At 42.0% G+C, this 13736-nt stretch overlaps 1 protein-coding gene across 6 annotated transcripts in view; it reads right to left on the bottom strand.

Moving 5' to 3' along the window:
• Positions 1 to 13736, bottom strand: part of ASPH (aspartate beta-hydroxylase) — a 162834-nt gene that overhangs the window by 12972 nt on the left and 136126 nt on the right. For all 6 annotated transcript variants that reach the window (XM_032470008.1, XM_032470005.1, XM_032470007.1 and 3 more), the window contains one exon: positions 4423 to 4558. In XM_032470008.1, the coding sequence (XP_032325899.1) occupies positions 4423 to 4558 (136 nt within the window). The remainder of the gene's footprint in view (positions 1 to 4422; positions 4559 to 13736) is intronic.

Below are 13736 nucleotides of genomic sequence, written 5' to 3'. Positions count from 1 at the left end.
ATATACTGAGAACAAATGTGAGTTATAAGGAATGCATCTGAAAGGCATTCTCCTCAGTCAAATGGGCCTCAATATTTTAGAAAACAACTTTGAAGTCTACATTAGTTTTCTTCTGCCTCTTGAGTAAAATGTGAGTTGGTGTTTTCAGTTATTAATTGAACACCCCAAATGAGTTTAATGATAAATGTCAGTTTGAAGAAACAGATTCCTGCATAAGCCTCATAAAGAGTTTTTAAATCCTAGCTTTCCATGCCTTCCCACACGCAGGATTGGGGGGATGTAGCAGATGTCTCAATTCTGGGTTCTGCGCTGTTCAGGCAGCAGTTAAGTCAAGCCTGGTGCCTTGAGGAGCAACCAGAGGTGTCTGGACGTCCCACGGGCACAGCGGGGAGGTCTGAACATGTGCCACTTGGAAAACACGTGTGTCTTACATGAATGCTCGGTAATAAACGGGGAGCCTAACGGACTGGGTCACTAGGATTGCCACTCGGTCCGGACTGGACTGGAGAGCACCTCTAGCTGTTTAGACGTAAGTCTTTTCTAGCCTGTACACAGGTTCCCGGTAAGGGGAGGAACTGTCTGGTAGCTGCTCGACCTTCGTGGATTGCCCTTGATGATTTTAACGACTCACACACGATAGGGAGGGTTTAGGAACGCAACCACACTTCCGCGGTGCTCAGCGTGGGCCAGAGACCACTCATCGGATGCCCACGACCCCTGGTGAGGGAGGTGCTACTGGAATCAAATTTTATAGAAGAGGAACCAAGGCACCGTGAGGTCACACGGTAAGTGGAAGAGGAGGAATTGGACCCAGAGCCCTGTTCTTAACTGAGACCTAAGACCACCTCCATTACTGTTATTATTACATAATGTATGATTATGATGTAATAAAAAACCAGAATCACAATCATTTATCTGTATGTCAGACCTTTGCTCACTGGCCCGAGTAACATCATATTTGGGGCTCTATGATCATCGTCATTTTCCAGACAAGGAATCTGAGGCTCAGAGATTCAGGAACATGCCCACATCACATGCCAACAGGTGGTGCAGCAAGGACTCCAGCCCAGGACTGCTGGTCTCCAAAGGCTATGCTTTAAAGCATGATTTACCTTTTTGTTGCAGCTTGGATTTGAACACAGCTGTGCAGAACAAACCATTCAGCTGTCCAGCAGCTGAACTCAATGTGGTTTTGTTATTTTTTTTTTAATTTCTTACAAAGTTTAAAGTAACTTTTGAGAAGTGATAAACTTTGTTTCTTTGGAGAAATGGCCCTAGAAAGAGATCTAACTGCCAACGCAGGTCTGAAAGACTCAATTGAGTATTTCATTTGCACGTGAATGCACTTTCTGAGGGGTAGCCATGGAGCTGGGATGTTTTAAAGGTCCTGGGTTGTATCTTTCTTAAATTTCAAGGCTTTACTGCTAGGATGACAATAGGTTTGTCTTGCATGACAACTCTGATCAGTTGATCGGAATACTGTGTTGAGAAGGATTCAGAGGTTGAGCTCATCCAAAAAGGCTACTGGGATCAGCTAGCACATCTCCCACGGTCTCTGGAAGAAAGAATGACTGCTCACGTGTGGCATGTTTGTTGTGTATTTTAGCGTTTGTTGTTAGTGACAATAAACAAACTTGGGAAAAACAGATGTTCTGTAGCATTCACATAGCAACTTGAAAACATCTGTGGGGAAAAATCAGTATGTATATCTGTTGATTCTTTTTTCTCCAACTTAAAAAAGTTGATTATTTAAAAAGGAATAAATATACTTCAGAACTGACTGGGCTCCTTAGAGACGTTCCATGATTCCAACTTCCCTTTGGATAAAAATGAAGCTTGCAGTCACAGTTTCAAGGCCTTTCCATATCCAGCAGCATCCTTTCCTCACCAGACTAGACAACCTCTAAGTCTTCGCTAAGTCAGACACTCAAGAGGTTCTTGTCTGGATCTGCGCTCTCAGTGTGGCCTGCTGCCCTCCTTCCCACATCGTCCCCGACCCCTCCTGCCTCAGGATTCCCTCTCCTCTGTCTCCAGGTCGCGGCGCCCAAGAGGGCATCTGCCTTCAGGGATTCCATCTTGCTTCCACGGGAGCTATGATACCAGCGGCCTTCAGAATTCTTTAAGCTGTTAATTTGCCTCCAGAAAATAGTTAACTGGATTCCCTCTGTTCCCCTGGAAGTACAAACAAAAGTCTACAAAGAGTCTTAATAAAACTTCCCAAAAGAGAAACTAAGGGAGTTACATTATCTTATGATTATAAAATAAAACTAGAAATTAATTTCTACTTAATTAACTACAAAAGATTGGAAAACACATACTTAAAATACCCCCCTACACACACACTTCTAAATTATTTTGAATAAAAATGGAAATCAAGATAGAAATGCAATCTTTTTTGGGAAATAGTGCCAGTGAAAATACACGTTACAGCTTAAGGAAAGCATCCAAATCTGTATCCGGAGGTCAGTTCATAGCCTTAAATGCGTTTATTACTGAAGAAGAAATAATGAAAATAAATTTACTAAGATGTTCTAATTGAAAAGTTTAAAAGAGGAAAAAAAATTAACAACCAGCCAAAAGAACCAGAGGAGGAAGAAAAATATAAAAGCAGGAATTAGAAAAACATAATCATAATAAGGTGAGATGTAATTTGAGTTCTTTTAAAGAACATAATTGATCACTGTCAAACTTCAGAAAAAAAAAAAAAAGAACATAACAAATTCCACTCAGTGGGAAGAAGGATTTAACAAAGATACCAAGAAAGTAAAAAATATTGCAAGAAATGACTATGGAAAATCAGGTATAATCAAAATACATGATTTTACAAGTCAACACACACTGGGTGATTCCACTTATACGAGTGTCTAAAGTAGTCAGTTTAATAGCAACAGGAAGTACCACGGTGGTTGCCAAGGGCTGGGGGAGGGGCAATGGGGACTGTTGTTACTGGGTATCGAGTTTGAGTTTTTCGAGATGAAACATCTCTAGAGATTGGTTGCACGAATATATGGATTTAACTGCCTCTGCTGAATGTATATGTAAAAATAACTGAAGTGGTAAATTTTAACATATGTGTATTTTGCTACAGTTAAAATTAAAAAAAACCCCAAAACTTAAAAGTCAAAACGTTGCCTCCAATCAGTCTCCGTTATTTACTTCCTTTCTTGCTTAATATTTCTATACGCCCTATGATGCTTTGCATATTGCAACCTTATTAAAGCACATGTTCTTAGCAGAGACTATGGTTTCTGGAAATTACTGCCAGGATGGATACTATTCTGAAGCCTTATTCTTGGAAGCCCAACAGCATCTACAAAGCATAAGGATGTCGACGGAACCGAGGCATCCGGTGAGCTGGTGAGTGCTCAAGGCCAACACAACTGACTCACTGAGTGAGATGCCAATAGATGAAATTAGCATGTTGTTCACATATTGACCTTTCTAAAGCCCTATTTAAAAAGACCTCATTGGCAAAAAGCTGACAGTCACTTGAAATCACGTGATCTCTCTTCCGATGGATGCTGCCTTGAAGATATTACTGAAGTCGTCCTTCTTTCTCCGCTGTGTAAATCTGAGTATTCTGGAAGCAGACTGAGCTAAACGATGGGCTTATTTGTCCTTTAATACAAACCCACTGCGTATCATTCTCTTGATTTACTTTCTGCAGCTAAAGACGTGAGACACGTGCTGTTTAGTCCTCAAAATGGATTTACTTTTGTACAGTTGTTGTTAACCCAAGTTAACTCGAATTTTCAAGAAGAGACTTGCAAAGAGCTTTAAAGGTAAGAGTCAATGCTTCACATTTTGAGGAGAGACTGATATACTGACTCACTGAACGCACACCCTGGAGCCCTGACTGTGTGCCTGGACCTGCGTTCAGCTCAGGGAGTATTAGGTTGATGGTGAACCACTTCCTGTTCTTGATGAGCTCAGACATTCGTTCTTATGGGCTCATCACCCTGGTGTGCCATCAACACCCCCAACGGCGCTTGCCCGTGGTGACACCATTTTGCGTGCAACATCGTCTCCTGTGCAGAAGCAAAGGAGGTGCCAGGGAAGCCCCTCTCTAGGGCACTGATGAGCTCATGGTGGACTTCAGTTATGCCTGTACAGTGGGGTTACTCTTTGTAATGTACCATTTAACAGCAAAGACCGGGAAAATCAAAATACAATCTCTGAATATTTATCCAAATACACACGTGCATATGCACACATACACATGTATATTTACATGCACACACACACACACACACACACAAATGAGTGTTCACATGTAGTTTTTAAAAGTAATGAAGGGATTTTGATCAGCTGGGTATCCCGGCAGCTTCCTCTAAGCCGGGGAGTCCCGGCTCTGGGAAATATCGCCGGAAGTGCCCCCTTCCCACCAGGTTGCGGGGAAGGATCCAGAAGTCAGGGGCTCACCTTGCTGCCACAGTGTGAACTGGCTCCAGTCGCCCTTCTCCCTCAGGTTCTCATCTTCCGGCAGGAAGAGGCCCTGGGCTTTATCCATCACTGCAAGGCCTTCATCTCGGATTAACTTCCAGTTTCTTTCTAAGGACTAGAGGGAAGATTCTGGTTTTACTGGACTGAAAATATGCCTGGTTAAGACACCTTATAATGACATTCAGCTTTTTGTTTGTTTGCCTGATTAATAAGTAATGACATTTTCCCTCTCATCTAGATTGCTTATTTCAATTTCCTCTAGGGCCGCTTGTCAAGGCTGTAAAAAAGAAACCCACCTAATATTATTTTTCAGAACCCAATGCCTTTGCAGCATAAACATTTCAATAATTTCTAGGAACCTCAGAGAGTAATTTCCTCTATAATTTGTTTTTAGGTTGGCCTAAAGGTTTTTTTTTTTTTCCTTTTTAAAGACTGCAACCTAACAAGAGGAGTGAGATTGTTGATCAGATCACATCACGACCCTGTGTTGACACCCGAGCAACCAAACTGGAAAGCAAATCACAGACGTAATCCCACCTCTCAGTAGAGGTCCTCATAAAGATGCCATTCAACATGGTAAATATTAATTCAAGAACATTGGAAAATGTCCACTGGAGCATGTGATGTATTATAAAATTAATAGCAAAACAAAGCAAATAAATGCCCTTGTGTTTAGAACTCAGCCAAACAAAAATATTCCCTTGACTTCTGACTTACGAGAGCGCGTTAGGTTGCGTCAGAAAGGGTCCGGCCGCCGGAAGAAGAGAGACAGGCTCCCCTCCGGGAATCCTCGCTACACTGTGATGCTGATTACCAGTGGGGGGGGGGGGGGCAGTGGGGTCAGCAGGCCAGGGCAAGCACCCTGAGTGGCCACCTCAGAGGAACTACCATCAGGAGAAAAGAATAAAAACTGCTTCCCTACTGTGTGCAAGAGGCTAGGTTGTACAGATAAACCAGGATTCTGAAACGTTAATAATTTCAAACATTTCTACGTGAAATGAGAAGTGGTAGTGGAGCCTGTGGGTAGGCGGACAGGGAGGCACACTACTGCTGAGGTCGACCAGAATCAGGGCTCAAGAGCATGGAAGTAAAGCTGCTTACAAACAGGAAGACTCTGACATACAGAAAGCGGGAAGCCACGATCAGTGCGCTCTGAAAATGGATTGAGTCGCCTTATAAATCTTTTGAATTATTCAAGGGAAGGCTGGATGACCGATCACTGGGTAGAGCAGAGCACAGGATAACGTACAGTGTTTTTATCAACTCACACTTCATGAATTCATGATTCAGTGTGGGAAAAACAATAAGAAGCTGGGCAGACAGCCCAGACAGAGGACTTTGCCCTCAGAGATTTGTGTGGACACGTGGTGCCAAATTCAGCCAAATCCAGGGAGCACATTTTTTACATTGTGTGACCACATTAGGTATATTCAAATATTTGAGGGCAAGAGATAGATTTGAAGATTAGATATTGATTTGATACTTCTATTTCTCCCTTATTTCTTTGAGTCTATTGGCTTCTTTTTTTTTTTTTAAATTTCAGCTCTGAGTCATAATTAACATATAAGAATGTAAGATATTGAAAGTGTATGTATATCATGGTAATTTGACATACATATACCTTGTGAAAGTAATCCCTCATTTGATTAACACATTTATCATCTCATATGTTTAATTAATTTATTTTGGGGGTTGGGTGAAGACAATTAAATTCTATTCTCTGAGCCAATTTCAATTTTATACTAATGTTATCAAAAACCATCATCGTGTTATTGGTTAGATCCTCAGACCCTATTCATCTTATAGCTGAAAGTCTGTTCTCTTTACTGACCTCTCCCTATTTCCTTCACCAACCCGGCCCCTGGCAACCACTTTTATACTCTCAGATTCTATGAGTTTCACTTTTGCTTTTCCTAATTTAGATTCCACATGTAAGTAATACCATACAGTATTCGTCTTTCTGTCTGGCTTCTCTCACTTGGCATAAGGCCCTCAAGGTCCATCCATGATGCAAATGGCAGAATCCCCCTTTCATGGCTATATAGTATTCCACTGTGTCTGCACACATGTCTGTATCTTGCATCTTCTTTATCCACTCATCCTAAGTGATGGACACTTAGGTTGTTTCCATAGCTTGGCTATTGTGAATAATGGCACAATGAACATGAAAGTGCAGCTATCTCTTCAATATTTTATTTTGACTCTTATTTGCATTTCTTTGGATATTAGACCCAGCAATGGGATTGCCAGGTCATATGGTAGTTCTGTTTTTCCTTTTTTGAGGACCCTCCATATTGTTTTCCACAGTAGCAGCGCCAATGCCTGGCTTTATATTTCTATTTCTATGAAAGCTATTGACTTGTGTCAACATGTAGAGCCGCTCCTGTCATCACTCTGCTCTACGCTGGTGGTCATCTGTCCACAGATAATCTTGAAACTGTGTCCTATAGAGTTAAAAAAAAAACACCCTGAAACTGAGCCCCACAGGGGTAGCAGACACTGGTGACTAACAGGAATTCCTGAGCTGGTCTTATAGCTTGCTATAACCCCTGTGCTTGCAGCCCGCCTGCACTGAGCAAGCTTGCCGTAATTACTTTGCTGCAAATTGCACACCCTCCGAGCTTCATGCAGCCTAAACAATAAGATGTTTGCCTGAGCTGTTTTCCAAGAACTTGGAGTCAACTGTGTCTAGTGCAAGGTCAAGCGGCCAAAGGTGGTTGGGACCACCAGCCTTAACACTGGGCCTGCGTAGGTGGCGGATAAATGACCTTTTGGCATCGGATGGTCCAAAATTCTACCCTCGGATCATGCTTAGTGCCTCCATCTTTAGACAAATATTCCATGAAGTAGCACATAACTCAATCAGATACGCCTGCACAGAACACGGATTATCTCAACTTTTCCCTATGTCCAATCACGTTTCTCCACTCCCAGGAATCTTTATCCCACAATTATCTCAAGCCCCTCGCCTTTGGGGAGGTGGATCTGAGACTGGTTCTCCCATCTTTGCCTGGTGAATAACACATACCCCCCCCCCCTTTTTTGCTGCAAATCTCAATGTCTCAGCATTTTGGCTTGCTGCACAAAGGGCAAACTAACCTGGTTCAGTAACAATTTCAGTATTATTTCATCCCAAGAAGGTAATTCATAAACAGCAAGTCAAAGACTGAATTCCAATTCAGAGATACGCAAAGCCCTCACTCAGTTTCCTGGAGTGAGAGAATACCGTGGTTTTCTCAAGAATCCAAGATTACATGGAAAAACAAAAACAAAAAAACCCCAAACCACACCCCAGAGAGTCATATCTTCTCAAATGCACCTAAATCGCTACCACCCCCCATAGCTATCGTAGCTTTTTCAAGGGGCTAGATAAATCTGCTCCATTCTTGTCAAACTGCCACACAGACGGGAGAACTGCCTCTCTAACGTATAAAATCACTTTTCGAATGAGGTTATCAGTGCCTCTTACGGCAGCCTTTTTCATTTCTCTTGAAAGCTGATTTCAGGGGCATCTTTAGAAAGAGCTGATCTTCTGTTCCTAAAATAGGGCACTAAGCCCGAGGGAATACATTAAAGTGATTGCATCACTAAATAAAATTTTAAAATTTTCCATAAGCGCGGGCTGTCTTTTAGATGTGAAGGGTCATTCCCGTCCCCTCCCACCTCGTCTCCCCAGGGTCCCCCAGGGAAGCATTGCTGAAGGACTTTGCCTTGTGCACTGATGAGTTTTTTTTTTAAAGACAACTTTCCTGTTTGCCCTTGTTATACAAGACACAGAGGTGCCGAATGACAGACTGGTGCCCGAAAGGAGCAAGGTGGCGCAGAGGGAAACGCGTTTCCTTCCTTCCCAGATGCTCTGCTCACCCCACTCAGAGGGCACACTTTCTCTTCAACATCAAATTAGATTAAGTCCTATTTTTAAAGTCTTCTCCTAAGACTGATTTCTTGCAGAAAGCCTTTAGATGCACAAACTCAAGCCAAGCTAATTCTTAACCCTTCCCCTTACTATTTTCATTCAATTAAGAAATACACATTTTTTTGAACATCAAATATGACTACAAGTCTTCTAATGAAAGCAGCAGTCTCTTACTCAAGTTTTCCCCAGTCCTGAGTCCAACCCCCAGTTAATTCCTTTAAGTATTTATTCTCATCTACACCTGCTTACCTCTAAATAATATGTTTATACTACTATTTCTTGATTTACTCATTCTAGACTTTATCACTAATTTTCTATGAGGCAAGGTAACAAAGTTAATAATTTAATGTTTTCTTTTCCTTCTTCTCCATCTAGCCATTCAGCTCATTTCACAATTTTTTCCTCCATCCGGGTAAACTCATATTTGGGTTTTATTGAGTTGTGACAAGTACACTTCATTTCACATGTGACATTTTAAAAATTCTGCTCCCTTTTCTTTGGCTTCATTTTCTAATGCCCTAAACTAAAACAGTAATAACTATCTCTCTTCACAGTGCTGAGCGAGTGCTGTAAAATCTCTTGGTACTATTCTACCCTTTGCCAAAAACATATAAGCCACTACTTTCTTTCTTTCTCTCTCTTTTTGGAAGGTAAGCCTCTGGTAGCTATCTACCTTGCTTTGCTCTGAACTGGCTGCTGTCTGGACTGGCTGGACAGCTGTCACCAGGGAACTTCTCTTGACCTCTGCTCGGTATCAGGCCCCCTAATTATTGGATTGTAATCCAGATAGAGGATTATCTGTGTCCCTGAGAAAGGACACACCACGGGTAAAATTGAATTTCTGAAAATACCTGCAGTTATTCTTACACTTGATTGAAGGCTTGACTATGTGCAGAATTCTAGGTAGTAAATAATTTCTCTGTAGACTTTTGAAAGCATTGATCCAATGCATTACAAAGTTTAGTGTTGCTGTTGGGAAATTTGATACCTACTGGATTTTTTAAAAAAATTTTCCCACCAGAAGCTTTATAAAAGTCAGTACAGTATAGTGGTTAGGAGTGTAAAACACGAAGCCAGACTGCCTGGTTTGGAAATCTGACTCTGTCATTTACTAGCTGTGTGTTGTAGGGCAAGTTACTTAACCACTCTGTGCCATAGATTCCTCATTTATAGAGAGGCTAAAATACTATTCCTTTCCTCAAAAGTCTCTAAGAAAATCAATGTGCTAAAAGTAACTGTGCGATCATAGGTATAGTTATGATGATAATGACAAGAATTTTAAGATCATCTCTTTACTTCTGGTTTCCTGAAATCTCGTGGAAATGTGCCATAGTGTAAGTGCTGAACATCTAGTGTCTCCTCAGTATGGAAACTCACATTTCCAGTTCTAGACTATCTAGTATTATTTCTTTAATAATTTCCTCTCGATCTTTCCCCCTACTCTTTCTGAAATTTCTTTTGTTTATATATTAGACATGTTAAATTGAGACTCTAATTTTCATAATTTTTCTATTTTCTATTTTTGTCTTTGCTTTCCCTTCTGGAAGATCTCCTTGATTTAGTTTCCAATACTGCTATTAAATTCTTATCTCTGCAAATCACATGTTTAAATTTCTGAGAGTCCTATGTCTTGGACTATTCCTTTTTATAGCTCCCCATTCTTTTTTGATGGATACACTCTCTTCTCTTATTGCCCTGAGTGTATTAGAAATACTAAGTTGGCATCTCCTCCTTAACTTTTGTTTCCCCTGACCAACAGAATTCTTTCTGTTTTAGTTTTATCTTCTTTCATGTTGAAGGGTGTCTCCAATGTGTGGCGATGCTTGGCCATTAGTCCTGCAGAACTGAGTTAGTCATTGGAAACTCTGTGGGAAAGGGCAGGGCCTATGATTGACAGCCTCACTGATGGGTCCATTGTCAAGCCAATGTTTTCTCGGGCACCCTCAAATGTCCCGATAGCTAGGCCTATTCTTTGAGGCCGTATTATTTCTTTAGTTGCTGTAGTACCAGGCGCCTGAAATCCCTTCTCTTTGGAAGCCCTTCTGCAATTACTTACTTCAATCTCAGCTTTCTTGGATCTGCCAAGTTAGCTATTTCTCTCCTCCATTTCCAGAAACCATGCTGACATTGTCCATCTGTCACTGTCTCCCTCCTGTTTTCTTTTGTTTTTGTTTTTTTGGTAGGTTTACACCATTTTTATTCTTTTACTGCCACTGACAGCTGTTTTCATGTGGGAGGTGCTCAGTGTATGTATCTAGTTTTGCTTAACCCTTCCTCACTCATATTTTCTGTACTTCTAACAGCTGACTACTTTCAACTGCTTAGCTTCTTTTCTCTTAAACTAGAAGGATCTTGTAATATATAATCCAACCTTTTAGTGAAGTTTAGAAACAACATCCTATTGGCCTGTGAAAGCCTCTACCACTCCCTCAAATGTGTCTGCAAAAGGTCGCCGAACTCAGAGTAACGCTGTTTCATATGACAGACAGGTGGCAGTGGGAGAGAAGAAATGATTCTCAGCATATTTTACGTTTTAAACCAAACTCTGCTAAGCCATACATTGACTTACTGCCAGCTGGTTTCTCTTCCCCTCTTGGCTTGTACACTCTCCTTCTCTCCCTGCATCATGGCTGGTGTACCCCGAGTCCATGATGTGCTCGGATAATGATAAAACTGATTACAATGCCTGAAGCTTGACAATCATTTTAATTTTGTCCTAGTCAAACAAAGTTCATCTAACTGAGCTTTAAATATTTTCTTCTGTGGAGGGAAATAGGACTGTTCAGAGACACATTTTTGCTGAGGCAGTTAGGGAACGCTGCAGATGCTATGGAGTCACCGATAGGGTTAGTTTGCTAGGGCTGCCACAGTGAAATCCCACAGACTGGGCGCCTTAAACAGTGGGCATGTATTGTCCCAGTTCTGGAGGCTGGAAGTTCAAGACCAAGGTGGCAGCAGGTCTGGTTTCTTTTGGATCCTCTCTCCCTGGCGTGTGGGTGGCCGTCTTCCATGGTCTCACATGGTCTTTTCTCCATGTGTGCACACACCCCTGTGTTAAAATTTCCTTTTTTTTTCTTGATGGGGGGGATCAAACCATTTTATTGGGGAGCTTCGGGGGAGAGTTGAAGGGCTGGGAGGACAATGAGATCTGATGTCCTCTTCCCGGCTGGGGTCTCCCCAGCTTCACAGTCACTAAAAAGCCCAGATTTCCTTTTCTCATAAGGACATGGGTCATACTGGATTAGGGGCCACCCTAATGAACTCGTTTTAATTTAACCACCTCTTTAAAGTCCAGGCACATTCTGAGGTACTAGCAGGGTTAGGAATTCAATACACAATTTTTGAGGGAACACGATTAACCCACAACGCTAATACAGACTCAGGTTAGAACTAGATCCAGATAAGAAAGCAAAGAGCAGATGGAAGGGGATTGGAAATCAGGTAAATCTACAGCAGCAGAACATGGAAAACACAGTCATGGAGAAAGTCAGAAAGAGTTATGGTTTTAACATGTAGCCATAACATCATACAAGAACTGGCAGAGCTCAGAGGAACATGAGCGAGATTAGGTAAGAACAGTGTGTGATTAGCTGTTAGGTAAAAGGGAATTGAGAAAACACAGACTTGGGCAATTGAGGAGTCCCAGAGATGTGTATGTACTTTGAAAGGTTCTGATTCTAAATTAAGAGAAAGACATGTGATCAAAGATTATTCTAGGCCAATTTTATGCATTACATTGGAGTCAGAATGAATGGATAACAATGGTGCATTAATAAAATGTGTATCAAATTTTACCTAATTGTCTAAGAACGTGCTTGTTATACTCTAGGATTTCAGATTTGATTTTCTGGAGAGAAAGTCAGTTTACTTAAATCTTGGCCAAAACATGCCTATACTTCACAGCGTGAAGAGAAGTCGTGGGCAGTGGCGTCCTCTGCCTTAGAAAGAACACACCAGGGTCGGTGGGGGAAGCCCCCGGAGTGCTGAGCTGAAGTTATGAAACCAGAGCAAACACCACAGAGAGTGCAATGCTCTCACAGCTAAACCAATTTTAATAAAATCTCTGGGGAAATGAGTCGCATAGAAAGAGCAATCTCTTGCTGGTCCTACTGCATGGTAATCAGATCACTTGTTTTTTTCAAGTTTGAATATAAAGATAAAGGAAATCATCTGACATTTCTTATTGTGGAGATAAACAAAGACCAGCCAAACGAGAAGAACAAGGACTGTGTGTTCAGAGCCCGCTCTAGCAAGGGAGCTGCCACCATCACCTGCGTTCTGGCAAAGAAGTGGGACAGCGAAAACAGGGGAGGCTTCAAGGGGGCCCTGACTGGAGGCTGTTGAACTGGGGAAGCTGTAGGCAGTCTGCTTAGAAGCCAGGTCTTCTAGGACTGGTCAGGGGAGCATATCTGCCTTTCAGTTGGTCCTAAGTTGGAAGCAGGGACACACATTAGGGAAGCTGTCAGTGACTAATCAAGCCCCGGCCATTGGGGGCAGAATGTTACAGAAGTGATGGTTCAGCTTCCTGAATCACCACTGGAGACAGCAATCTGGCTTCCTGCGAGTCTGGTCTACAGCAGGCTGCTTCCTGGGTTATTTATTGTAGAAAAGGGCTTGGTTTCCCAGGCAGGCTGCTGCAGGCTGTGGGTCAAGGCTCCATTTTTATAAATGTTCGTTGTTCCCTCGTATCTTCAGTCCCTCATTATCCTTCCTGGAAGGAAAGGATTTCCTGTAGTACATAGCACAGGGCAAGAGAAGAGTCTTGGACAGCTGGGTTTTGCTCTTTCTGAAGAGTGGGAGAAAAAGGGCTGCTTCTCTTAGGACAAAGGAAGGAGGATAGTCCAGGTTGCTAGGAGAAATATCCAGGCAGAGAGCTTCAAGGACTCGGACAGCAAAGGAGACTCACATTCCTTGTGCTCCAGCCCAGACTGGCAGGGACGCCGGAACACAGCGCACTGGGCTATGTCCTGAGAAAGTAAAAACCCCAGAGTCCTTAATCTCAAGGGGTTGAAAGTCTGACAGAGACACCTTCCGTTTACATATAAAATAAACCACTTGATAACTTATAAGCAAATGATCTATAATGTGTATGCACATATGCATATTTAACACATCCCTCAGAGTGTGTGTATATTAAGATATATATCATGACGTCATTGATTAAAGATTTTGGAACTGCAACGGTGTACCCACCTCCAGGCACATCCTGCAACGTAGTGCGCTGTGCGGTAAGTCAGACACTGTACCGCAAGCTCCCCAGGACGGTCAGAGATAAAGCCAATTTTTAGGCTTTTTTTTCTTTTTTCAAACAGACCAATGCTGAAAACTGATCAATTTTGCTTCGAAAAAGAAAATGACTTTTTACTCTGAAACAATT

This window comes from Camelus ferus, chromosome 29 (assembly GCF_009834535.1).
Source record: "Camelus ferus isolate YT-003-E chromosome 29, BCGSAC_Cfer_1.0, whole genome shotgun sequence".
NCBI classification, from domain to species: domain Eukaryota; kingdom Metazoa; phylum Chordata; class Mammalia; order Artiodactyla; family Camelidae; genus Camelus; species Camelus ferus.
This window is presented reverse-complemented; position numbering and strand designations above follow the sequence as displayed.